A 27988-nucleotide genomic window follows, 5' to 3' on the forward strand; every position below is an offset into this window, starting at 1 on the left:
GATTAATAGCACAGATAGCACATACAGCCTTTTAAATCAATATTTGCGGCTTGGATGTACACCCATGATGCACACACATTGAAGGTATCTTTCCCCTGTGTACCAATGGACAGAAAGCAGAAGTGCTTACATGTGCCTGAAACTGGTAAAGTTTGTATGCTTGTTCCAGAAGTTTCTTGCGCAGTTCCACTTTAGACTTCAGGGCCTTCCAGTTGTTCACTATTGCCTGCTGCTTTGATTTCATGTCTGTCACCTGCTGCTTTGAACAATGGATGAGCACATGATCTGCAGAGTGGATCAGCTCCTGCAGCTATATGCAGGGACAAAGAAGAGAGTAGGGAGAGTCAGAGAGATGCAGCTAGTATCAGAAAAGTACAATAAAGGGTATGGTAACTGTACATGAAACTACAACTTAAACTTCTAACCTAACTTTCCTCATGCTAAAGAAAAGCATCCCTGATTTCAGTTCTGTGGAATAACAGTGACATCCAGTGTTTGCTAAGGCTCATCACAACAGTGATGTTTCAAATAAGCAGGCATATGTTGTTTCTCCTTTTTACAATACCACTTATTACATGAGTAATGCAAGTAATAGCTAACTGTATCTCGTTTCCCCAGTGACCATATAGAATAACATTTTCTTCATGCATATTTCATGCTTTCTTACCTTTAAAAGTAACAAGTAGCTGGTGGGATCAATTCTAGTATTACCTGCTGCAAGGCCAAAACATGAGGCCATGATACTGGGATAACTACTTCACATGCTATGTTAACTATACCATTATATATACTAAACAAATGGACGAAGAGAAAACTCATATTAATTTAATTGGTCCAGTTGAAGCTAAGCAAAGCCCCAAATACAAGCAAATTGTTTTCATAAGCTGAAACTTTTCATAAGTTTGTATAAAGAGCCATATCCTTACAGTCCCATTTTTACCATGCTGAATTTGTTGAAAATTCCAGACTGCCCCATACTTCCTTCTATAATCCTCTACAGTCAATCAATATATGTTGGGTTCAGTGAATATTCAGTTTCGCTGCACACAGAACAGATTCTGGATGTTTCCCTGTAATTACCTGGAACACTTTGAAGAAGATTGTAAACACATCATAAAGCCTGTCAGGACCACACATTTTAAACAGCATTCAAAAATATCCTTGTGAATCAGTTCAATAGTCAGTGCTTCTTATAATGTGTCCCATATTTGCAGTGCTCTAAATGATCCACTTTGTCATGGCCACAAGACCTCGAATACGTTAAAAAAGCAGAAGACTAAAGAAGACCTTTAGAGATTTCCAGGCTTTCACAGAGCTACACATTAAAGACCCTAAATGACTTCCATTACCTGCTGCTCATTCCCAGACAGCTCATGCTCCAAGGCCACATGGTTCCGGAGCTGGGTTTGCACACCTCTCATGTCCTTAGCAACATCATCTGGAATACTTTTGGACTTCTCCTAGAAGGAAGCAACCAGAGAAAGCTTTGTTACTTCCTACTTCTAAGCAAAACATACTACAAGCCTACTTTAATCACTTTGTGTAGTGCAACTGCATTGTTGAGGACATCCTGGGTTACTAAACTATAATAGGTGGAAGGAGACAGAAAAATCTGTTCCAGTACATCTGTCCTAGTAACTTACTTGTAAATATCTTAGTGATTAAGCTATCCAACTGGACCATGAGACAAATGTTCAAGTCTTGATCAGGCAAAACAGGAGAATGTCTTGCAGACTTTTGTTGGGAATCAATCTTCAATAGCTACTACAGTGGCATAGAGTGAATACTTACTGTAGCATTAACAACCAGTAGTTTCAGGCCCTTTTGTAGGATACAGGTGGTCTATTGTGAACCACTTTTAGATAAAAATTTTGTTGGAAATGCTTAGGAAAGATTACTGTAAAGATGAAATGGAGAAACCACCACATAAAAAGGGACTTAAATACTTATTTAGCTCAACAAAGGTTCCGAGGGGATATAGTTGTCACACAGACATGCACTGGGAACACAACAAGGAGAAAGAAAAGGCAATTCAGCTGGAGGACAATATTGTTGCTAGAATAAAATTATTAGAAACTTGCTTCAGGTCAGTTTAGGTGAAAATTAGAAGAACATTCTTAACCATTAGAGAAATGCCTTTCTATAACAGGTTCACAGGCTGATTCAGTGTACCAACAATGTATCCGAGAATTATAGGAAACCTCCACAAGTTAAGCTAAAATAAACTTCAAATGAGACTTTCCCATCATTTTTTACCTCAATATGGGCCAGAGCATCTGTCAGATCTTGGTAACACTTGTGAATCGCTTCAGCATCTCTCAGCCGCTGACCTCGGAATCTGGTAATTTCCAACAGCTCCTCCCAGGAGTTCCTACAAGGGAGGATGTGGAAAAAGACCATATAAAAGGAGTAAAGGAGACTTACAGTCTGAAGAAACACTGAAAACAAGTCCTTCCCTTACTTTGCTTTTCATTCGTGCTGTGAAATTCTCTTGGAGCAATTCTGAGTGGCAGCATGTCTGTCACCCTACTCTGTCCATGCCATCTGCCTACTCTAGGCTAGATGATCCTGTATAAAGGTGCCCCTCTCCAGTAGGGTTTTCAGGTTTTATGTGCAGGACTTGGAGGACTGATTCAGACCCTACTATTCCTTCATGAAATATTCTCTTTTTGGACCAGTTTGGACCGATAATAGGCATAAGCTCAGAACACCTTGATATTGTTCTGCAGAGCAGTCATGGGATTCAAACTTGAAAATCAGAAGCAATAAAGACACAACTAAACTCTTAGCCTTTCAGTTAGGTGATCTTGTTTCAAAGGGCAAAGGAAGTTCATTCACCATTACTTGCAAAGCACTCCTGATGCAATTGACAAGAAGCCAAATCAGCAAGCAGATAATGTCTGCATTGTAGTAGTCTATTTTTAAACAAGGCATGGTAGCAGTGAGCAAACCACATATTTTGCAATTAGAAAACTGGGAGGGCATGCCTTATCCTTTTCTAATTCCTTCTCACTTCCTCCTTGTCGAGAGTGAATTGAAAGGACAAAGCCTCATAGAGCTAACACAAGTGTCCTACCTCAGCTCTTTCTGCTTCTGCCGAATTTCCCGGGAGTCAGAATGCCCACAGTTCAGCAAGTTGTCTGCTAGCTGCTGGCAAGCCATAACTCTTTTCCCACCTGCTTCCAGCTGAAGTTGGAATGTGTCATATTTGGCACAAAGTTGCTTTTGAAGAAAAAACAAAAGTAACAAAACAGGCATTTTGAGTGCTCTCTTTTCCCAAACATACCTACTGTATGTTTGCACATACAGTACAAAACACAGGTAATAAGATTATCATATTCAGAGATGGAGAAACTGCAGAGAATTACTCCAAAACCCATGAGGAGATACATACTATTAGCAAAAATATGAAGTCTGCTATGCAGATGGGACACAGAAACATTATTACCAGGGATAGACACAAACATTCAATGTACAATGAATTTAAATTATTAAATTATATGTATTTACTTCATGAATGCAAATGTGTGTTCAGTACTGTAACTGGATAATATAGTCTGATTTTAAGATTTAAGATACAAGATATTTTGAAATAAATTATAAAAATGAGGATTGTCAACAGCTATTTATTTGTAATGGGCCGACATTAGTTTCTGTGCCATGTGAAGAGGTATTACTGTAGATGTCAGTACATCAGCATTTATGATGAAAGAAATCCTTAATGGACACCACACTGAAATATCTGGTTATTAAAAATAGAAAGGAGTTGCTTCTGAAGGCACAGACATTTCAGCATGCAGTTGTTTCATGCAGCTCAGACCCCATGGTAACAGGATGGAAGTGTTAGGCAATGCTGCTTGCCTGTCAGAATGAGTCAATCCTTCCCACCCACTCTTTGCCCTTTTCCCTCTCTATCTCCTAGTTATTCATATTTACTTCTTACTGTGTCTTATAAGTTTTCAAGGACAAATTTAGAATCTTTTTACAGTCTTACTACATATAGTTAGGTTGACTTTTAATCTGTCACTCAAAAACCTCACCAAGACATGTTCATAATCATTTCCATAGTCTTCAGAGCTGGCTGTTTGTTTCTGCTGAGTGATCCAGTCTTGCAGATCTTCATATTCTCGTAGATACTCATGCAAGACAAGAGTTTCATCCAGCTTCCTCCCTCTGTGGGGGGAAGGAGACAAAACAATACAATTAGACCAAGGAGGGCACTCAGTAGCTTTCTTCCTACTAAACCCCCACAACCTCTCACCATCTCTAATGAAAGAGCTGACTTTTTTTTTCTTGGGATTGGAAATTATGTTTGTAGGACAACAGCTTCAGCCAGGTCAGACTGAATGGCTGAGTTTCCAAGAAAAACACTGTGCCTATCTGAGCTCACTCCCTGGTGTTGTTTTTGTTGTTCTTTTTGTTTTGGTTTGTTTTTTTTTTCCTATGAGAATACCCTTCATGTTTTTCCAGGTCTGGAAAGAAAATGAGGAGGAAGTCTTTTTAACTGAGGGTGGTGCATCAGAAAGGCAAATGCTATGAAAACCATTTATGCAGTTCTGCTCATATTGCCTGTTCAGCAAAATTGCTGCAACCTGCTGCATATTTCTGGTTGTCAAGAGTGTCTTATAGTACAGCCCGAGGTATAAACAAAATACCAATTTTCCATCTGCTAACACTGTCTGGCCATTGTTGAAACATTCTAACAAAGTTTAACCTATCTTCCTTGTAGGAATCACAATTGCTTGCCACATGAGATGTAGCCTGCTAAAAGAATCCACTAGGTCAAAGGTACAAACCAGAGCACCAATGAGGCACCATAAGATCCAGATTAACATTAAGCATGAATGAACACAAAGCATTTCTGTGTTCAGCAAACACAAAAAATATTTCTAGATACTGAGTATTTTCCTGAACTTTTCATTCACAGAATTTTCTAGTGATGTTTTTACTTTTTTAATTGTAAACAAGAATAAAAGCAAATTTTAAGCTATTAGCATTTCTTGTAGGTTTAATTACTCTAGTATTCAGACTGTATTTGTTACTGTACTTGCAGAGCCCCATTCCTTTTCTGAGTGAAATTTTTGTGTAGGAAAAACCTAAACTGTTCAGTTATTTGTTCCTTCCTGACAACAAAACAGAAGTGCTTAAAAATCCTGTGTACAAACAAACTGTCCTGTTGTAAACATCTTACTGTAACAATAACAGAAAGAAGTGAAATGAAAAGTAAGTGAATGATCAAAAGGAAAACCTTTCCTATACTAGCACTGCCACTGGTCATATAAACAACTGTAATTGTCTCCCTTCTGCTAGGTAATGAATTAGATAACTTTCAAGCACCCTTAAGGAAACCTTTTAAAAGCATTTTGTTCCCTTTTGATAGCAATTCCAAATACCACAAAGGCAAGTCAGAATGTGGCATCTCAAGTCACTTTACAAGCAGATGATAAAGGGTAGAGAAAAATCCTTAATATATAGCCAAACTCCCTGAATAAAATGTAGAGTTTTTGCTTAGCAATTATGAAAAGCTCATAGGTGCATGCCATTCTAATACAGAAACAAGTGATTTCCTAAATACAATTGAAAAAAGAGGAGATAATGGATATGATCTGAATTCCAGTGAGGTAACTGGAGATACGCTTTGTTGACTTCAGTGGGCTTTGAATCAAACCAAGGATCCAAGGGGTAGTTCTAGTTTATACCTTGCTGCTGCTAGTTCCTGCAGCTCCTGGAGTCTTGACTGAACTTGTTCCTTTGGTGCATCAACCTCAACACACTGGTTGAAGCCCACTAGAGGAAGAGTTTGGGTGCTTTCATTCAGTTCTTTCATCAGATTTTGGTAAATGGCAATCTCATGCTCCAGTGCCTGGCAGAGAAAAGAGTTGATTGAGAGCAAGTTGTCCAAGATATTCACTGTCTGAACTTTTGCACCAGCCTGCGGTGTAGTCATTGAGACACTAAAAGAGGAGAAAAACCTTCTGGAAGAATGTGAAATTTCCAAGACTTGATAAATTTTAGATAATTTTCTAGCAATTCTTTTGGAGGGGAAAAAAAAGTGTACATAAATTCAAACAAATTAGGTGAATAAATTCAAAGAATAGTGTTCCTGGAATAATACTCTATCTATATTTTGGATTTTAGGAAGAAAACCAAGGCTTCTGCATTCGTCTGTTGAGACTGAACAGAAAGTATCAGATCACAGTCAGTTTTGGCCTCAAAAAAATAAGATGAGAATATTCACCATTATCCTTTTCCCCCAAACTGTATTTTTTCCAACCATATTAGTAAGTTTCATTGATCTTTTCTATCAGTCCATTCACATGTAGACACTCATCAACGCAAAATATCTTGTAGATGGCTGGACACTTGAGTACCAATAAAACAGAAAACCTTACAACTGCTCATAGACCAGAAAACCAGGCCAGCATACAGAATTTAAGCAGAGAAATACCTTATGTTTCTTGAGGAGTTTCAGTGTTCCATCTTCATCCTTACCATAGTCCTTGCTCGTCACAAGTGGATATTTTTCTGCTATCCAAGCCTCCAGGTCTGAAGTATTCATTAAAAACTGTCAAAGATAAAGTTAATCAGTTTCTACCTTACCTTTCAAAACACTAATGTAATCTTTTTGACCTAATAAATTCTATGGGGAAGGTGCACTGTAAGATTTACTGTGATATTTTATTAAATAACAAATAAAGAATATTTCATAGGAAGAACTACTATCCCACACTACTCTGCCAAATCATATAAAGGAGAAAGAAGCCACGAGATGGAAGACTTCAGTACTGGATAACTAAGATCTTCTCCAGGCATCAAAGTTCTGGCAGTAAGTTTCAAGTTGTCTCACTTTTCTTTCTTCACATCAATATCCTTACTTGATCCTTTACCTTATTCACTAAGGGTAGGGCCTAACTGTGTAACATCACTGTGATACTTCTCATTTCCCTCTATGAGAAGTTCAAATCACCTCTAAGAATCAGGCTTCATAAAGGCTATAGGAAAAAAGAGCCAGATGAACCAGTTCTCCAGGGAACATACAGCAAATGCCCTTTATGTATACAAAACTATTCCCATGAGCCTGGCATCACACAAGTGAATTGAACACCAGTCCCAGTGAAGCTGTTCTGTTATTCACTTTACAAGTTTGACCCTCTTGCTTGTCTGATGAAGCTACTATATAAGTACATTGCTATAATTTGTACCTTCTGGAAGCTAACTGAGTGCTGTAGCTGCTTCATCCTTTCCTCACAGGCCTTCTCCAAGCCCTGCCAGGCAGTCATCAGCTCCTGGCATTTCTCACTTATTTTCTGAGCTGATGGGTGCTGACCTATGACCATTGCCTTTCCTTTATCCAGGACCCGCTGGACTTGCTGTTTATGGGCATTCACTTCTGCCTGCAGTTCCTGGAAATGAGATGAAAGAAAAAATAGGAATAAAGGAAGGGTATATGAGGACAATGAAATTCTGTATGTTCCTAGTCCTAGGACAGTGGGCAGAGCATAGCCAGTGGACACAAGGACTGTCAAATAGACAACAGCTATAGACAATACCTACAACAGCTACAGCCTCAGCCACTAGTCCCAGCCCCTCTTATGTAATGCTCCGCTCTTGGTGCTGCCACTGAGGGAGAACATAAGAGTCTGTAAGGTGGCAGCAGACATCCCTTAACTTTCCTCAGCATTAGTCACGTAAGTCCTCAGCTTGGTGCTCTAGCCTGATCCTACCCCTTCTGCTTACCAAGAACATTCCCATGCCCAGCAGCCAGCGAGGTCTGGGAGAGGAAGCATGACAAAGGATGAGGCACAAAGCTGGGGGATTCAGAAGAAAGTGTTGAGCTGCTGATGGGAAAATAAAATACCCCAGAACATGAATGGGCTGGAGGATGATGATAAAAGACATTGTCAACAGTACCATGAAAATCCTTAGACTCCTGTTTCATAAAGCCACCCCACTGATCTTATAACCTTTCTTATGGAACCTGCAATCCAGGTACTGCAATATTCAGTGTTGCCTGTGGTGCAAGGCAGCTCTGAGGTGCCCCAGGGCTGTGAGGAACTGCTGCAAAGAACCAAACTCTCTAGAAATCATCGTTAACCTGTCTTTATAATTATTTTGACTATGGCTTGTTAAACCATTTTGCAGCAGTACAGAACTAAAAGAAACATCAAATGGCTGTTATATGCTCTCCAACAGAATGTAGCATGCACAAACATGCATGTAAACCCCATGAATGCATGTATAATGAACAGTAAGCACAGAACAAAAATAGGACAAACATATAACAGTCAAAATATTCAACCCAGATCAACCCACAAAGTAAATAACTATTTTTGTTCTATTTAACATGAGGTACCCTAGCTTTTTATCCACTTTTAGTGGGAAGAGCTACAAAATTTTCATAACAATAATATTGTAAAATATATCAAATCTTGCAGTTCCTACAAGAATTTCATGTTTGCTCTGAAAACAGAGTCACTTTGCTGACTTGTCTCAATCCTCTGGAGCCATATTAGCTGGGCTAGTGCTGGGATCAGTGAATATACTCATTGAAAGTGTGGCAATACGTTTTGCTTGCAACCGCCTTCCTGAAGATGAAAAAGTGTGTAGGTGCTGCCTTGCAGGCTGAGGTGAAATGTAATGTGCCAATATGCTATAATGCACTTGACTGAAAGAGTTACCTTGTGTTTTTGCAACAGGTTTTGAGCCACATCCAAGGACTTCCCACAGTTGGTGGAATGGGCAATAGGCAATTGCTCATTAATCCAGTTCAGTTCCATGTCATGATAATGGTAGAACTCATAGAGATCCACTGCAGCTTCCAGCAACTTACGCCTCTCATCAAGAGGTGCTTGCAAAGACTCAAACCTAGGGGTCATCCATTAAATATATGTTAAAACAGAGCATTACCCTGGTTCTGCCAAGGGAATTAGGCTATGATACCACTGTGAAGATTAGAAAACACTGGACACTCCTTTGCAATTAAATCCCAATGGTTTTTACTGACTGCATATTCAAGAATCCCTTCTACAGAAGGCTACTTTTGGCTAGTAGCCTTATACAATAACACTAAACATAAGCAGAAGAAAAATGATTACATTTTTTAAGTCCTGTCTAGGACTTAAAAACTAGTAAGAACTAGTCACTATCGAGTGCTGGATCACTGCACCTCTTAGAAACAACCAGTGTTAAGACCTGTGGATAAGCAAAGGGCTAGGGGAGAAGTGCAGTAGACAAGAGAAAGGTCCAGTAATAAAGGTTGAGGTGGGTCAACAGGCAGCTTTTCTAGGAGGTAAACCAAAAAATGTTATATGTCACATAGGGTGAAGACAAAAGGAGAGTGACTGCTCACCTTTTCAGATATTTTTGTGTTTCATCCAGAATCCTCTGCGAGTTAAAGTGATTGGTGGCCATTTTCCTTGCATGGGATACAATGGAGTTCATTTTCTCTGCCAGCTCACGGGTCTCATTTTCCAGCTGTCTGTGCTGTTTGAGTAGATCACGGCTGGAGCGCAAATCATGGCCTGTCTCAGATTCCTGAAGAACTTTCTCAATTTTCTCTATCTTCTTTTTTGCATCCTGCCAGGGAGAGGTTACAGCACACTATGATGCTTCAACATCAATTTCTATCACTCAGCCCCTCCCATGACATCTTCAACATAGTTGTAAAATCCACATGTTCTTTCTCTGTAACATGATGGTCAGGAGTCTCTAAGAGACATCTCCTGGGAATGTTTTAGTTTGCACATTATTTTTGACTAGTATCTCTGAGGCACTAAAGCACATCATTTTAAACAGTCTCTTTGAACTATCTTCAGTGACATAGTACAAAACAATCAAACAATCTTCAAAGGCTTCAGATAACAGCTACAACACAACAGCAGTTCCATGACACGACTGGTATCAAAACAGCTTCAAAGCACATTGCTCCTCTTATACAATTTCCCTGAATGACAATGTACTTAATACTGTGCCATGTCACCAATCCCAAACTGACTCCAAGTAAGCAGTTAGCTATGTTTGCAGAGCACTGATCCAGGCAGGGAGCTTTGATTGTTTTCCCAGTATGGGATGGCCAAACAGATATAATGCTGAGCCTGAGTTCAACAGCTCTGTGTCTTGGTGCTGTGCTGGTACTGTTACCCTGCTCATAGCTTTGAAGTGAGCTTGGACAGCATTATATTGGGTTTTCTCTCCTGAGACTCTAGGCAAAATGGACACCTTAAAATACACTCTCATCTGGATGATATTCTGCTGTTTTCTGTGGGCTACACAACAAAGCAATCAGGCTTCTAGGTCATTCCTCCCCTCTGTTCCACATCACCTCCTGACCTGGAGCAATTCCATGAGCTGTTCTTGCTGCCCAGCTTGTCTCAGCTTGTCACCTCGTTCTATCATCTTGGAATACAACTCCTTCCACTTCTTCTGAAGCTCTGTCATCTTCTGCTGGATAGAAACTGCAGCATAATGGTTGTCTTGAATCAGTTGATTTCCTTGCTGGAAAAACACAACACATCATTATTTTATTTTTTTTAACAGATCAGTACCTATAAAATGTGTGACAAAATGAAAGATTTAGCTCCAAAACTGCCTTCACCTTTATCAGTGTTGCAAAGTGCTCTTCATTAGCCATCATTTCCTTCTCAGCAGCCTCATGCCGCTTCAGTTTGCGTAGAACATTTGTTGGATCACGGTAAGATTCATCTGAGGCAATCTTGTACTTCTCTTCCATCCATATCAAAAGGTCAGCAGCATCACGATTAAACTCCTTGCAGAAACAAACAGGATTAAATTGATTTAACTTTTGAGTATCTGTGGGTTTGCAGTTTGTCCCTGATGTTAGGAGCAAGCCCTGTCAGATTTTTTTCCTGACTGCTGGAAAATGTGATGTATTTTCACATAAAAGTTGTTCTACATAATCAACAAAACTGAAGAGGTATGAACTTGAACCATTGATGAGTTTTTAAGCCCTCAGAGTAATATTATTTACTCCCTTTATTGCCACATTACTATCTACTGTATTTGTCAGTGAAGGTTTGCATTTTTCATGGATTACTTTAAACAAAAGTGGTCCAGTTCCCCAGTATAACTCTGTATCTCTTCACTGGAAGCTAAATTTGGTGCCAAAAGCACAGTTACTGTAACTGTGCCAAATTATTAAGGGACAGAACCATAAGTAATGAACAGAATAAACTCATCTAGGCAAAACATTTTGTTGATACTTTTAAATCAATATTTCCATTTTTGTTTTGGTATTTTATTACGTTTGTGGCCTTGTAAGATTTATCACCAGTGCATCACCTGCTCCCTAGAGAATGAAATTCTCTGTCTCATAGCCAAAGAGAAAATGAACTGCAGTAGGAATACTCAGTAGTTTCAGATTTGTGCCATATTAAGACAAAGGCTAAAACTACTTCACACATGCCTGACCACATCTGCAGCATCAGTCCTTGTACCTGCAGCAGTAGGGAATCCATCAACCTCTGTTTTCTCTTGGCATTGCTTTGTATCAGCCGCTCCCACCTTTGCTGAAGAGTGACCATTCTCTCTTCAATACTACCAAGAAAAACAGGAAGTCCAATGCAGTACTAGTCATACTGGTCCCCCTTGGCTTACCTGTAGTCATGACTATGATATAAATAGAATCCAGTCCAACACCTCTGTTAATAGGATGAAGGGATATACATCCCTGTCCCATGATTATGCTGGGTTCATCTGGACAGCAGCTACTGCTTGCCAGCTGCTCTGGATTCTCCTTTTGCATGGCTGTGTTACATCAGTGAATTGCAGTCATGTAAAACACTCAGATCTTTCTCTTTCCCAAATATTCCACCTTAACTAATAATTTTCTCTGTGTTGCAAATGCAATGAGGCTCTGGAATGGCCTTCTCACAGTAGTAGTGTTGGCAAGAAACTGGATTTTAAGAGCAGTTTTATAAATTTGTGCAGGGAATTTTCAAGACATTATCACTTGTGATCACAACATGGTCTTTTTTGACCCAAGAGGTCCATTCTGACCGTGCATTTCTGATTCTTATCTAAGCAGAAGTCCCCTTATTATATCCTACTGGCTCTGGCACAGTAAAAAAGTATCACAGATGACATTTCAGCTTTAATAAAAACATGAAGCTGCTACTTCTGAGTTATTTCCTTGCGAAGTCTTCTGCAGCTTTTTAACAGCAAACATTAATTCCAATGTGTGATAACAATAAATAAAGGAAATCTTGTCTCATATGAGCATTTAATGAGTTTACATTAAAGAATTTCTAACACTATATATGATTTATGATACAAGGTGAATTATTCCAGCTTTCTGTCAAATACTGCTTCTAATTTATAGCATTTCACTTATTTGTCCTGAGAGCAGAAAAAGTCTTTTTCCCCCCTCATTCAGGTCACATCAGTCAGATAAATGCTGGCTCAGGATTATGTTTGCAATCCAATGCTAATCACACTGGACCATTTATTAAAGCTAAATGAAAAAGGAAAGAGTTTTGAACTCACACGCGAGATGCAAAGTGCCTGTTCTCTATTAGGTTCACCCCATTTTCATTCAGTGCTTCAACACGTCTCTTCAGCGCCATCAGCAGTTGTTCAAATTCCTGATGCTGCTTCATCAGGCTTCTAACAGCATCTACATGGTCCTGCATTTAAGAAAGGAAATTTGATCAAGTCTGTTCTTGGTCATATGTTGTTTGTATAGCAATGAAAAGAAAATCAAACCTTTTTTTCTCTTTCTCTTTCAGGCAGGAGATACAGTGTACAATTTGCATGTGCTTAAGGACATTTAGGACTACAAATAAGCAGCAGGTACTTAGGTTTCTATCATACCTGATATGCCTGTTTTATGTTTCTATTATGGCTCCATTTTTACCCTTTAGGAAAATCTACATTCTAAATTTATGCCAGCACTCCAGCATATCTAGGCACCAGCAATACGAAAGGCCATAACTGAAGTAAAACTATTCCACTAAGTCGACCCAAAAGTATCAAAGTTTCAGTTTCAGCTTAAAACATAAAAGACAGTGAGATATCACAGCCTCCTCCTTCAGTGACTATTGCCTGGATTGTTGTTTCCATCCATTTGTGTTAATGTTTTTAAAACACTCAATGAAAAGAAAAACCTTTATTTATTAAAAAGTCAGGCTTTTACTTCACTAACAAAAATACATTCAATCCAAAACCTTTTCTAATGGTTATCTTCCAAATGGGTGAGTCACTGTATATAAACCACCTGACATGTACAGATACAGCAACAAATCACAAAAAGCAAATCTAGCTGATTTTAAAAAGTTTATTCTCAAAAAGGGCATAAAAATATTAAATAGAATGTGAAAGTCTGGTTTCCAATGCCATGACCACAAAAATGAGGAAACTTATTTAATTAATAATATTGTTTGTATTCCCTGGATGGGGAGGTGAAGTAGGAGAAAACAGAATCAACTGATGTACATACCCCAAGGTCATCTCCTCGGAGGAATGCCTCATGGCCAGAGAGGGCTGCATTGATGCGGTCCCCCTCCCTGTTGAACTTTTGCAATTCCAGGCCGTCCTGCAGCTTTTTCTGTCTCTGTTCCCACATTTTCTCCAGCTCTTTGCTCTCCTCGGCAAGCCTCCCCATGCACTGGCGGACATCTGTGGTCCTGCTGTTACTGGGTTGTTCATGGATTACTTTGCGCCCTAGCTCTTCCAGCTGTACAAATCTACCCAGAGTGAAAAGGAAAAGTGAGACCTTATGGGCATATGAATTCTCTTTCATCACAGCTCTTTGTGCTCTTAGCAGTGCCTAGACATTAAGTTTTCCTCCCTTCCTTTCACTCTTTCCGTGCTAGCCATGGCTGTGCACTACAAAATGCAGCTAGTTGTTTCCTCAGGGATACATGCTGGAGGCAGTAGGTGAGATTGCCCCATTTAAGCAGGCTTTCCCATTAAAAAGGAGAGAAGTTGCATCATATCTGGCACTTCATAAAAGTGAAGAAGCAGCACTGAAGATGATGACAACTGGGAGCATAAGACCTGAGAAAAGAAGGACCGAGGAAACTGAAATAAAGTGCAGATGGCACTATCAGAGAGTGTGAATGTGTCAGGAGAGCTTGTGGAATACTACTCCAAACACAACAGCTCCTCCTTCAGCCCCCAATCAGCCATCAGGATGGGTATGTAAGAACTAAATAGATTTAGTGTTCTGCAGTTTCCTTTTGACAATAAGTTTCAAGAGCATTTAAATAAATTTTGGGTGTCACTTTCATACACAATTTATATACACAATAGACATGTTTCATCTTCAAGTACTGTTGTCTTATCACCCCACTCTACCCACTCTGACACAATCTCTCTACCTTTCTTTCTGAGACCTAATTTCTTTCAGCAGATCTTGATGTTCCTTCAGCAATTGCTCTGCAGAAGCCACATCGATGCCCATTTCTTCACTGCTCAGTTTCTCCCGAATGCCTTCTGCCCACAGAAGGAGTCTGCGAGTATCTTGCAGGAAGGACTGTTGATTTAGGCCCTGCTGAAGAATGTCCTGCTTCTTCTGTGTCTCCAGCTTGAGCTTTGCCAGAAGCCTTTGCATGTTCTCCACCTGCTCAGTGATGGCTCTGCTCTCTGCAGGGTTGGTGTCCTTAATCCTGCAACAGGAATTATGTTCAAATGAATGAACACTTCAGGCATTTAGAGCTTGAACCAATATTATTTAAAAGTTATGAATTTATGTATTTACACTTCCATTAAAGGAAAGTCAACCAAGGCAACAAATGCTCCACACTAGCAAGAAATATTATGAACATCATGTACTGCAGACAGCACATCTCTTGTGAAAGCCTTTAACACTGTCGTGGTTCAATCATTCATTCCCGTTGTAAATCTACAGAAAACATAAAGTAGTAAAAAACTTAAAACTCATATTTCAAATTCCAATTCCTGTGCACAATGCCCTGCTATCTTTCTTCCTTCATCCTTGCTTCCCCCTTACCCTCTTTTGGGACCTAAATGGTACTTCCATATTTTGAACTAGTCCACTCCCATTAGTGGAGATAATTTGTTAGAGCCATAAACAATCCTGTGGTATTTATTCTCCTATAACAGTGAAATCTGGAAGCAATCATTTCTCCTATCACCCAGCCATATTCAAGAGAGATGATCTCAGACCAGGGGGTAAACCAGTTCCTCAGGTTGCTAGAAACAGGAACTCCAAAAGAAACTCCATAAACTGCTCATTCTCTCTATAACCATAATTTACAACATGTTCTTAGAAAACTAGTGAAGAATATGAAACAAAGAGTTGGTTTCTTACGATTTTGCAACACTCCTCAAGTATTCGATTTTCCTCTCTATCACCAGAACTTCTCTCTCAATTGTAGACAGTTTGCGCTTGTCTGACTCTAGTCCAGCAGGCGAGTTCCCTGGTTCCAGATCTCTGAGTTGGACCATCTTGTCTTGCAGAAGTACTCCTATGCTCTGACAGTCCTGAAGAAATGTCCTTACATCAGCCACTCCAATCAGCTCAGAGCCTTTCTCTTCCTTCAGAGTTTCCATGCTTTCCCACCTTGGAGAGAGAGAACCCAATTATTTGCATCTAGCTTCAGCTGCTACCCCAAATCTTGCCTTTACTTAGCAGATTCAAGTTATAGCCATCGTTATACATGAGTGATTTCCTTTTTCTAGTCAGAAAGTCTTGTATAAAGATTTCATCAGGACATACATGGGTTGAAGGACTGAACACTAGAATTTCCCCATAACGTCAAAGTTAATCTCAGTACCCTCTCAAGCAAGAGGACCCTGCTCAGATGTCCAGAACACACTGAACATGATGCATATAAGCAACTGGTCAAAATCAGGACCTGGTTATGGTCTCAGTTCCAGCTAGGTGGCATGGTGCCAGGAGTATGTACAGAACATGTACTAAATATAGTTAATGAAGTCAAACAGGGTTTGATATTCCTTTCAATATTTGTGAAGGGCACCCTGCCCCTGATGTTTAAGTAACCACAGCCATACCTGAATACAGCAGCTACACATGAAAACCTCCCCTCAGGCCAATACTGGGACATAAAAACCTAACAGACAGGTATTCTCTCTGCAGTCTAGATTGGTCATTAAAACTCAGCTCTCCAATTGTCCCCAGGAGACAGTAGCACCTTTACCTGATGTTGATCTCTTCCAGCCATCTCTGGATCTCATAATATTTGCTGGGACTGATCTTCCTGTATTTAGCAGCTAAGTTTTCAATATCTCCCAGCTGGCCTTTCCCTGCAGCTAGTTCTGTTAAAAAGCCCTGAAATAGAAGACATAAGAATGCAGAACTTGAAGATTTTCCATATCTATGGACATGATTCTTAATAATCTGTCATATCTACTTATCACCCACTTTCACACTTTGCTTCTCCATTTACTTGACACCATATACACCTAGGGCATGTGGTTCCCCTATAGTCATCCTGACCTCGCCCGGTGTGCACACTACACACCTATGCACATATGTCCCCCTCCTCTGGAATGCAAGTGCACTGCGGGATTTTTTCATCATGCATTTTTTTTTTCAAGTGGTATATGATAAATCACAAGAAGTCCTTTTATGCCAGGGTATTTGGACAGGATACCACATCCACAGAAGTTAAAGGCTTCAATAAACTCAGCATAGTTTGTGCAAAAGAAACATCTGAAATATCTATGCACGACTCCATGAGTTGAAATGAATGAAAAGACTAAAAAATTCATTCTGCAATTTCATCTATTCTCCCAAGGTCAGTCTGGTTTAAAAGGCACCATCTGTGAGCAGGGAAAAGGGGTACCTGATATTTCTGCTGCATGACCTCCACATTGTCTGCTTGAGGCTGAAGAGTCCGGAAAATGTTCTCTTTATCTTTCATCCATGACTGAAATTCTTCACAGGAGCTACAGAAGTGGTAATATCCAATCATCTCCTCTAGAGCCTTTTTTCTGTCCTGTAAAACAGATGAAGACCAAAGTATTGTTGCAGTAACTCCTTGCCATTTACAGGAAAAAAAAATCATTGCATTTATTGCATTTAAACTACAGGTGATAGCTTTGTAGTTTTGCAAGACACTGCTGAAAAAGAACAGAATCTGTTTCCTTAAGATCACAATCCTTCTTCCCAGAGCAAAAGCATAAGAGAAGCAGCTGGAGAGTACTCAGCCTCTGACAGGAAGCAAGGCTTTGCTGCTTGCTGGTGATATCTGAAGATTCATCTCAGTAATCTATGGAATATGTAAAACTCCCATAAAACATGATTTTGTTGGTCTCTAGGGCAGAAGTGTGGCAGGCGGGAGTGAAAAGCAATAAATAGAGAATGCAGATTATGGTTGTTTATTTTTGCTGGTATCAAGCAAAACAGCCTGAAGATTCAGGAGCTGCAGCAAGCAAATATGGAGGAAAAAACCCACACAAACCCCCACTCTTCATCAAGTAAAAAGACTTCCCATTAAGTAAATGGGAAATTTGCTGATACAAAATACATTTTGATACCAAACTGTGGTGATAATCTCAAGCCTTTAGGTCCCATGGGACTTCACAGGATTGAGACACATTATTAAACTGAAAGGCAGAAGCTGGCACAGCACTTCATTTAACCTCACTTTGCATTGCTTTGAACTTGACTGTTTCTGAGAACTGCAAAGCACTGGAGGGGATACGGTACCTCAGCCATGCTCTGTAGGTTCTCGTAAAGTGAATCTATTTCACTTTGGGTCTTCCAGATGTTCTCGGGAAGAAAATGAACATCTGGACTGGAGGTTCCAGGGAATGCAGTTTCAGATGTTGCCCAGGCTCGACTGAATGGTAGCTTAGTTGTCTTTTGATTGAAGTCCCCTGGGGCTTCTGTCTTCACCATCTGTTAAGCAAAATTTAACAGAATCAATAGATGAATATCTCTGATTTCAATAAAAGTTTCACATGGAAGCAAAATTTGAACTTGCTGATTCAAATCACAGCATTCTGACCCATTACCAGTATCTGCTTCCATCTGAAATTTGTTTTGGATTTGTCTATAGAAGTTTATTTTAGCTCATTTCGAAATCTATTGATTCAGGAAAAAATATAATTTTGTGTCCACATAAAGGTTGTTTTGTTGTTTTCTTTTTATTTTTAAAATTGCCAACAAACAAAAGATTTTAGTATGCTCACAGTTCTATTTGGGGTGATGTTTTAGTACCCAAACATTTCCAGTTTCAAAGCCTATGAATGCCCTAGTGAATAAATGTTTATTTGTACATTAATACCAGTTTGTCACATGCTTTTTCGTGTTTAATAACAAGCAATGAAGTTTTTGTTCTAATAAAGATTAATGTCGTAATGATGAGGTGAATGAAAGAAACAAAGTGGTGCTCATAGCTCTCATAGACTGGTTGGGCTAAACATTGAGTGATAGTGGAAGTATGAAAGAAGCAAGCTATAGAATGTGTCATTCGTCTCCCTTGAATTGTGTTGTCAGATGAGCTGATCTCAAGTTAAATGTTCCCTTTTAGTCAGTGAAAAGAGGGGCATCTGCAAAGGTTGACTTCATCCCATGTGCCTCAAACATCCATCATGGGATGGTACCAATTGCTCCTGGAGCTGTGGGTTGGTTCACTGCTATCTTAGATTGCCAAAAGAATTTGTAAGGATGTTTAGATTAAATGTCTGCTTTTTAAAGCTAATTGAAATTAATAATGTTATGGGAATAAAGAGTGAGAAGGTATTTGTAAGGACTGATATAGAGAATGCATATGCCTAGTGTTTTACAGAACACTAAGTGGGCTATGAGTGGTCAATGAAGTTCTTTGTCACCTAAAAATTTGCCTCAATTATAATTAAAACTGTCTTCTGAATTAAAAAATCTTCTTTCTTAGGTCATTTGGAATAGTCTATTCTGGCAAACTGAAAATATTCTACACAATTAAAACACATTTAATTTACACTCTTCAACAAAATGTGACACAACCCCTACTTACTGCAGCTGGAGCTTGCTCTGCTGCAATGTCAGCTTGCTCTTTGAGGCGTCTCATCTCAGACGAGTAGGCTGCAATCTCCTTCTCAAGGCGCAAGTGACGGTGCAATAGTGCTTCAGCGCTCGACTCATCTTTTCCATAGTCCTTGCTGGCCAGGAGGGGCTGCCTTTCTCGCAACCATGAATTTGCTTCATCAACATCAGCAAAATACTGAAGGAACACAGGGAAGAAAACACTTGATACTGAATATGGTATGAAAGTATCATATCCAGCTCTTTCCTGTTTTGAAAATTATGAGTAAGGAGACATGCCGCTCAGTGTGTGTAGCTGTAATGTTACTTTAAGGTGTTGTGAAACTGAATGGTAGCTCTAATCCATGATGCATTTTCACAATCACATCAAGCACAGATAATTCATAGAATCAAAGTGAGTAAATAGATTCAAGGATTGCCTATAACTCTTTAAAAACTCCTACTTCACTAAAACTTTATGGCATTTAATAGAAGTGGTAAAAGAACCCACAACGTATGACGTTGGTAAGAATGTGATTTCAACAGATGTTTTCTAAAGATTCTAAGCAATAGTCCAACAACAAACTCAATTTACAACAAAAGTTTTCTTCTTTTTTCCATAATTTATGGTCTGCCTGGATATGATTGTAAAAAGCAAAACAAGGTTTTGAGATATAAAATAAAGGTATAATAGAAAAAAAGAAAACCCATAGTAGCAAAGGGTTATAGCTAAAGCACTGTAACAATGTTAAATTTACTAGATAGAAGAGAGAATTTAGACTTCGTCAGGATCAAAGCTATTAAGTTTTGTTCAAGGAGAAGGAGAATAAGAATACCTGGCATAATGTTATGTGAATTGTTAATGCTGCTTTTATAAGAGCTGTGTATTTGCAGATCTGTGAATGTTTGTAGGTGTAAAAGTGTAGGTCAGAATGGTAAGGGTCAAACATTTCCCAGGCTTTGGAAGTTCATGGCAGATCCAAGTCTCACAGCATGTTTCTTTTATTGCTGTTGGGGTTTTCTGTTTGATTGGTTTGTTTGTTTGTTTTTCATGTTAGAACAATGTCACACAGCTACCCAGATCCCACTTCAATAACAACTCTGCATCAGCACTATTACATGGGCTATTTCCATTAGCATTTTTAACTTAGAGCAACACCAGCTGCTCAAATCTTCTGCTTACCTGGCTTGCAGGACAAGTGAGACTTTGCTGCCAGAGATCTTGAAGCCTGAAGGCTTCCTGCTACTCTTGCCCTCCATAAGAAGGCATAAGGCAAAACTGAGCCACATCATGTCTCCCATACCACACACAACAGCAGAGCCCTGCTCACCTGTTTGATGAGAGCTGCTGCCTGCAGGCGGCTTTTGCGATCAGCCACCTCATCTTGGAGCTGCTGCCACAACTTCTGAAGGTTGTCTGTCTGCCTCAGGATGTCCTCCTGGTGTGTGGGGTTCTTCTGGCTCAGCTCCAAGCCCCTCCTCACCACATCTGTACATACAGCCCTGTGTGAATTGCACTCTGCTTCGAGTGCCTAGCAGAAGGATGGGAGATGTCAGCACAGCTCTGTCCCATGAGCTGAGAGCAAAGATCTATTATTCATTACTATAATATATACATTTCTAAGAGCCCTTGACTTCTCTGAGATGATTGCCCTTTGGCTCCCCACACAGAAGTTACTATGTGTGAAGCTTGAAATAGTCTTCTCTGAAGGAGATACTTGTTTGTTGACCAATTCAGCTGGTTTCCAGAAGAAACAAATGCACAGATGCATGCAAATGTATATTAAAATTACAGAAAAGACTTCTGTTTCAGTTTCCTATGCAAGTTCTCAGGTCTCTTCCCTTGGCCATGATGATTCTTTGCTGTAAGACAGCAGCTCATACAGCCTATCTTTCAATATTAGCCCACAGCAAGCTCTTAGGGAAAGTGGCAACCGATTTGTAAGCTCACAAAACATTATCCATCCTGCCTGCTCACATCTGTCTTTTCACCATCTCCTTTACCCACATCTCTCTTAGCCAGGAAACATGAATAAGAAAACAACAAAACTATCAACCTTTTATTTTTTCCCTCCCATCCAAAGTGAGCTAATACAGAGCCCAGTATCTTCACTAGAAGCTACATTTCTAATCCATGAAGCATATTCTTTCTTTATCCTTTCCTTTTCCTCTTGCAGAAAAACCCTATACATGTTTAAAAAATTTCAAACACTGGTCATGACACTTGACATAATGAGTGATTTGAAGGACACAGATGTTCTAAAATCTTGCTATAACACAACAGCAAGGCATCATCAGTAAATTAAGGTACCTTGTGCTTCTGAATAGAGGCTGTAATCTGGCTGACATCTTTCCCTAATGTTGCTGTTCTTGCTAGCTTCCATTTCTCAGAGATCCAAGATTCTTCCTCTTTGCAGTCACGGAAGAATTCAAAAAGCTTCAAAGCCTCTTCTAGCTGAGATTTTCTGAAACCGAGAAACAAACAGTCAGAATTAGGATCCCATGGAGAAAATGGTAGCATAATCAAAGACAACTTTAGAAAATCCAACAGTCTGAATGCCTTTAATGCCTTTTTGACATAGGTTAATCTATTTCCGGAGTAAGACAAAGGAAAGAAAATGACATTTCCCTCTTCCTCTAGGAGATGGGGAGATAACCACATGCTATTCAGATTTCACATAAAGCGAGTCATAATAAATGCTGAGAATGAAGCTATTCTTCATCTATGAACCAGAGTGGTCTCTTTCAGTGAACTGCAATCAAGACACTCAAATTGCTTGTGTTATGTCTTTATGAATAGAGAAAGGAAAAATTTCAAATGCTTAATCATAAGGGAGTGGTTTGCCATCCTAATCAGCAAGAGCAAAGCCATAAGCACAGCCCTACCGTGACTTGCTCAGAGCTGTAAGGTTCTGATACAGCTGACGAAGCATCTGAACTTTCGCATAAAGCACTTCTGGTTTAACTGTGCTGTCCTTGCTGATTTCTGCTGTCCTCTTGGTGATGTGTGTCAATCTATCATCATAGGAAGAGATCTGCGAGTCAACTAAGTTGTGATTCTGCAGCAAATCTACTACTTCCAGAAGCTGCTTCCCACAGTCCTGGGAAGTCACCAACACCTGCAAAGAAAGTGAGAAACAAAAGGCATTGGCAGAGAGTGCATTCAGGGGCTCACTACAAAGAATTCAGTCGAAAGGTTCCTGTTGATTCATAGCTTCTAAATACAAAAGAATGATGTTAGCTAGGTAAAGCCAAAAATATGCCTAATTAGAAGAAACATACTTTTAGTTTTCAATTTCACTACTGATTAAGCGCTCAAGGTATCAGAATTCAAGGGCACAAGGACTAGCCTTTTGCTATACACCCATCTGTAAGCAGGTTGATTCACAGTCTGTGCTTGGAGAATTCTACAATAGCCTATTTTATGGTCTGTTTTGATTGCTATGTTTTCTTGTTTGAGAAAATTCCTTGCCTTTGCTATCTAAATAATGAAAATAAGTACTTCATAGTGTTTAATAGCTGGCTAATGAAGGTGCCAACTACTTGAAAGTCTGTCCTCTTTCTAATTGTATCAATGGATACAATTATCAATCCTATTCATAATTGATTCCATTTAACATTCTTGTAGAATGTTAGCTTTTCTCACCAGTCTTCTCCCACATCCTCAAGCTATTGTGGTTCCAACAACATTATTCACAGAATGTGTTCTTTGCTTACTAATACTAGGACAGAAAGATTCTTAACTTAAAGACAGGTCTTATCTTGAATTTAAAATTCACAACTTCATGTAGCATGTTGACTTTTTCAACCTAGGTACAAGTCAACCCATTGATGTAAGGATTTTTCTGTCTTTAAAAACGACAAGGCAAGACCAAAGGATTATATATACTTCCTGCCATTACAAATCAATATGAAATCACGGATTTCCTATGCTAAAGTGAAGAATTTGCACTCTGACACCCTGTTAACACTTGGAAATTCTTCCTAAAAGCAATCACTGTGCATCTACAGTGGAACTTTTCCCTCTCTCAAGTTAGATACCTGGAAGCCAGACATATGCCTGAGATAGTCCCCACTTGTATTATCACTGGAGGTACTTCTAGAAGGTAATCCAGAAGAATTATGTGGAATGGGAACAGGAGGCTGTTTTATTCCAGTTCTGCTTTTACACTTCTAAATTTAGCTGAGATTATTTCCCGTTTTTATTTTACTACATAACTTAAATGTGTAGTGCACTCCCTGTAATACCATATCTGGCTTTCTGATTAGGGAGAGTCCCTGTACCAGAGCCTGTTTTCTTCTCATGTACCTGCAATGATAAATTGAGATGTATAGTTAGGTATCTATGGAAAAATGGTGTATTCTTCTACAGCTGATAAACTTGTCTTCTGTTGGCACCAGGCAGACCCTGGAACATGGGGGCTTTTTTAGGAAGACACAGTGGTAGCAGTGCAAGCTGTGTGCCAGGTGGGAGGGGTCAGTACCTGCAGCTCTTTCAGCTCCTCTGTAATGGCATCAATGTCCCTCAAGAGGCTCAAAATTTCTTGCATTGTACCCAGGGAGTGTTGTCGTCTCTGCAACTGATCAAGAAGATCCTGCCATTGCTCTGAAATGCTCTTTTGCCTGCAAGGAAAGGGAGAGAAATCACTGATTTGGACCAAAGACTGGGAGATATGCAGGGCTTTCAGCTTCTACAGAAGCTAAATGAATACACACAACATTTGTCACTAGTGCAAGAGCACAGGACATGATCACAAAACAGGTCAAAGCAATGTTGTTATTTAATTATTGTCATCATGGAGAAGAATTTTGGCTAGCACATCAACTGTCATTGACTTCTTTAAATTTAGACAGTTTTTTATGTATCCTCATATCTAATAACCCACATTGCTTTCAACTTACATAATGGAAAGGCTTGGAAAAAAAAGAAGTGGTGTTTAAATGGCTGCTTAAAATAAAAAATAAATCCAAACCATATTGTGAGTTACAATCTGATTTTATAAAGAGTTTGATTTCTTCTTTTATAATTGCTTTTCTTAGTTTAATCACAGATTTCTGATATTTTCTAAACTTAAAAAAACATTGAAATACCACAAGGACATTATTTGTTTGACATTCTTAGTCATTCCTAAATCAGGCTATACTGATAATCTGAGAAGTCATAATTTGTCAAGATTTGCTCCAATCTGGAGTCAATCTGCAAAGACTTTGTGCCTGAACTAATCTGTATCTCCCCAAACTACACACTGAAAAAGAGATTTGATTTGAAATAAAATGTGTCTCCCTGAGCATTTTTGATAAGAGGTAAGAACTTTTGGCAGAACAAGTATTTTTTTATATAGTGAAAATATCTTAAAACTGTTTCTCACCAGAAATCAGTCTGAAAGTTTGCTCATTCAAGAAAAAAGTAATTAAAGAACATGAAGCATTTGTTTTATCTGCTGAAACTGCTCACAGGTGGAAGAAATTCCTGACAGTTCTACTCACGAGGAGGAGAGCTGTTATTCATGGCTACAATTGATTTTCTTCTACCACACCACAGAATTTCAACTGACTTCAATCATGACTACAGAGTATCACATCTGTCACTCACTTCTGCATGATTTGATCTTTGCCATGATAATTCCCCTGGCTGATGACTGTGGCCATTTCATCCAAAGCTGTGAAACGCTCCCTCCTAGGGAGTACATCTGCCACAATGGCTTCCAGCTTCTTACTTGCAGCCTCCATTCTGTCTACACTCTCTGGCCAGAAGTCCTGCTTCCCAATCACTTTCTTCATGTCTTCCAAGTAAGACTCACGCAGGGCTGCCTTCTTCAGGAACCTCTGAGCTAGCTGTTCCAGCCTTTCTAGCCTCAGCATCTCCTTCTGCAGTGCTTTTCCACGGCTGTGCTCTGCCTTTTCCAGGATAATCCAATGCTTTTCCACATCCTGCAGCATCCTCCCCTCTGGGGGCAGGTATGGCCGTTGGTTGTTAGCTCTCTGCTTGGTCCTGATGTTGAAAAGATGAGCTTCAATCATGCCCTTCTCTTGATATTTGGGCGGTTTCTCCACAGTGCGGAAGGTCTTGAAGTTGGCCATGAGCAGCCACATTTCCTGAAGAGTGTTAGGGAAATGACGGTCATCCAGTTCTGTCACCTTCTGTTTAATCCATTTCAGGAGGTCAGAGACCATCTGCTCATATAGAAGCTTCAAGTCATCTATCTCCTTCAGGAAGAACACGATCTGTGATGGGAATATGAATGTACAAGCCACATAAGAAGCAGAACGAAGCAAGGTGGCTGAACAGAAAACATCACCTTTACAAACCAAGCTTAGGATTCAAATACTTGAATAATTGTCAGATAAATAGTATTTAAGCAGGTTGCTACGGTTGTCACATTTTTATATCAGTGTAGTGACAGCTGTCACATCTGAGGCCAGGTGAAATCATAGAATAACCTTCCATAAAACACAGATAAATGAATATTATTTAATGCCTCATTTTAGTTTTTATTTAAAGAAAGGTTAATATTGGAATAAACAGCATGCATGTGGAGACTGTCAGCAGTGCCTCTGTGGGCTGACAAGAAAACAAGAAGCTCAAAGTGAGGATTCAGACTTTTTGTTTCACAATGGAAAAAGCAGATTTTTTCCCCCATTCTTAATAAAAAAACCAACAATCCAGATTATTTTCCTTTTTTTCCATTCTTATTCCTGACCCCCAAACCATCCTATCCCAATCTCATATGCAATTACATGCTCTTAGCTTCATCACTTTAGACTGTTAGGAGACCATCCCACAGGATCCTTGTTCTCTCACATACCCCCAGCAGACTGCGGTCAAAAGCCCCGTCTAAATCTCTTCTGTTGGAACTGTTTCTCTTTATATAAACTATTAGTGTCTCATAGCCAAAAAGGGTTTGGTAAGAATGTTAACTTTGATTCAATACTAATTTTCCAAATCCAGGACATTGATCTCTTTCATTTGTGTTCTGACCTGTCTTTATTTCAAGTTCAGGTAAACAATGGAGCACAGATTTAGAAGGAAATTCATCATGAAATACAGTGATAAATTGACATCACTATTTCTTTCCAGTTTTCCCTTTTTTTTCATCTCTGTCTTTTTACTTTATATTTTTTCCTCGCCCTAATTTAGTAGTCCTCCTGCAGATGTCAGGTTTAATGCTGAACAATGCTGCCTGCCTCTATCATTGCCCTGAGCCTGCTTGCTCCAACCAGGCAGATTAGTAAGGGAGATGGCACTGAGCAAATGCAAGTGGTAATCTGCTTTTATGTGTCAGAAAGTGCACTTGGCAATGAATAAATGTCACAGTGCTGGAAGAGGAGTAAAACTGCACTAACCTTTAGTTAGAAAAAGCAGGCCATGACATCAGGGCTTCCTTCTGTATTTTTTACCATCGTACCAGTTCTCACTGAAAGATCTTAGCAAATGCATGGCCACCTCACACAGGAGTAAGAAAGGAGATTTACCTCCTTGAGCTGATTCTCTCTGCCATCCTGGTCACACAGTCTGAACAAAAAGACTTCCTTGACACATTCAGGCTTCCCTCCCCAATCCTATTAGTAAATTCAGAGCTGCCTATTTGTGGGGACTAGGGACATGAAGAGATTAACATCTGTCTCTTTCTCCTTCTGAATGTCTGTGTGTGACAGAAATGCAGGGAGATTGGAATGCAGTATTAGAAATAGGCTAAAAATTAAAAAAAGGGAAAAAGATACAGATAAGTGGAAAGGGAGAGAGAAAAAAAAGAATAAATATGTCTGTACAAATGGAAAAAAAAACATTGGAATACAGAAAGAACTTAAAAAGAACAGAATAAGAGATACTGTTTCTGGTTTTCTCTATAATACAAATATAGGATCTATTTGATCCTTAGAGTTCCTCTAATGAATGCTTGGTGACACAAGGACTATTTCAGGCTTATCAGAAGAAAAATGATGTCTCCTGGACAAAGTCTAAAGAATCATATGTAGACCAGTCAAATTCTACTGCCCAGTCTCCTCACTGCTGCCCAATCTTTGTCCCAGTTACAAGCCCTGCTCTCATCTAATTCTTTTTTTCAGAGAACATCACTGTTACTGACACATGGTTTGGGATCATCTTGTTCATATCCCAGACCACTTTGTTGGCTGAGCAAGCCTGCTTTGCCAAAGCTTTCATCCTGTTACCACCAGGGAATCATAGAATCATAGAACAGTCAGGGTTTGAAAGGACCTTAAGATCATCAAGTTCCAAACCCCTGCCATGGGCAGGGACACCTCCCACTAAACCATGTCATCCACGGCTCTGTGTGTCGAACCTGGCCTTGAATGCCACCCAGGAGGGAGCATTCACAACTTCCCTGGAAACCCATTCCAGTGACTCACCACCTTTACAATAAAGAACTTCCTCCTTATATCCAATCTAAACTTCCCCTGTTCAAATTTTAACCCGTTACCCCTTGTCCTGTCACTACAGTCCATAATGATGAGTCCCTCCCCAGTGTCTTTATAGGCCCCCTTCAGATACTGGAAAGAAGCACTAGTCTGGATTTTTGTGACTCCCATGGAGCAACATATCCTCTCTCCCAAGTGCACAGGCAGTTCTCTTAAGTCCAGATGTTCATGTAGGACCCATCCTGGATGTACAAGTTTTCTGCAGGCTACTTGTTTTAAAACCAAATTATTCCGAACGTAGAAAAGAAATTCTCTCTAAGGAATGTCATAATTCCTTCAGTTTTATCAACAGGATAGAAACAGTTTTTAATATAATTTGTGATTGTATGTGAGACAAAATGGTGTTTTTTTTCTCTAGGAGTGTTCCCCCTTCTTTTGCACTTCCTCCTTTTTAATGTTTTTTGGGGTTTTTTGTTTGTCTGTTTAGGGTTTGTTTGTTGGCTGTTGTTTTGTTTTGTTTGGTTTTTGTTTCCATTTCGTACCTGTTTAAGGAGTTAGAAAGAAAGGATGAAGATTTTCACGGGAAATAAAAATACAAAGTAGTCTCATAGAATAAGGGATCATCTTTCTATTAAATCAGAAAATTGTTGACTAGGC

The 27988-nt window shown here is 39.4% G+C and overlaps 1 protein-coding gene across 1 annotated transcript in view; it reads right to left on the reverse strand.

Moving 5' to 3' along the window:
* Positions 1 to 27988, reverse strand: part of SPTBN5 (spectrin beta, non-erythrocytic 5) — a 92833-nt gene that overhangs the window by 56387 nt on the left and 8458 nt on the right. The window contains exons 7-32 of the mRNA XM_031044516.2: positions 24546 to 25177; positions 23437 to 23575; positions 21839 to 22071; positions 21264 to 21417; positions 20284 to 20484; positions 18945 to 19151; positions 17654 to 17845; positions 16788 to 16940; positions 16140 to 16270; positions 15290 to 15541; positions 14337 to 14624; positions 13454 to 13700; positions 12502 to 12641; positions 11454 to 11553; positions 10595 to 10765; positions 10330 to 10494; positions 9350 to 9576; positions 8679 to 8865; positions 7203 to 7403; positions 6449 to 6565; positions 5700 to 5863; positions 4041 to 4173; positions 3077 to 3222; positions 2257 to 2371; positions 1350 to 1460; positions 131 to 310 (exon numbers count right to left, since the gene is read on the reverse strand). Of these exons, the coding sequence (XP_030900376.2) occupies positions 131 to 310; positions 1350 to 1460; positions 2257 to 2371; positions 3077 to 3222; positions 4041 to 4173; positions 5700 to 5863; positions 6449 to 6565; positions 7203 to 7403; positions 8679 to 8865; positions 9350 to 9576; positions 10330 to 10494; positions 10595 to 10765; positions 11454 to 11553; positions 12502 to 12641; positions 13454 to 13700; positions 14337 to 14624; positions 15290 to 15541; positions 16140 to 16270; positions 16788 to 16940; positions 17654 to 17845; positions 18945 to 19151; positions 20284 to 20484; positions 21264 to 21417; positions 21839 to 22071; positions 23437 to 23575; positions 24546 to 25177 (4986 nt within the window). The remainder of the gene's footprint in view (positions 1 to 130; positions 311 to 1349; positions 1461 to 2256; positions 2372 to 3076; positions 3223 to 4040; positions 4174 to 5699; positions 5864 to 6448; positions 6566 to 7202; positions 7404 to 8678; positions 8866 to 9349; positions 9577 to 10329; positions 10495 to 10594; positions 10766 to 11453; positions 11554 to 12501; positions 12642 to 13453; positions 13701 to 14336; positions 14625 to 15289; positions 15542 to 16139; positions 16271 to 16787; positions 16941 to 17653; positions 17846 to 18944; positions 19152 to 20283; positions 20485 to 21263; positions 21418 to 21838; positions 22072 to 23436; positions 23576 to 24545; positions 25178 to 27988) is intronic.

The sequence above is a fragment of the Melopsittacus undulatus genome, chromosome 4, assembly GCF_012275295.1.
Source record: "Melopsittacus undulatus isolate bMelUnd1 chromosome 4, bMelUnd1.mat.Z, whole genome shotgun sequence".
Lineage (NCBI taxonomy): Eukaryota > Metazoa > Chordata > Aves > Psittaciformes > Psittaculidae > Melopsittacus > Melopsittacus undulatus.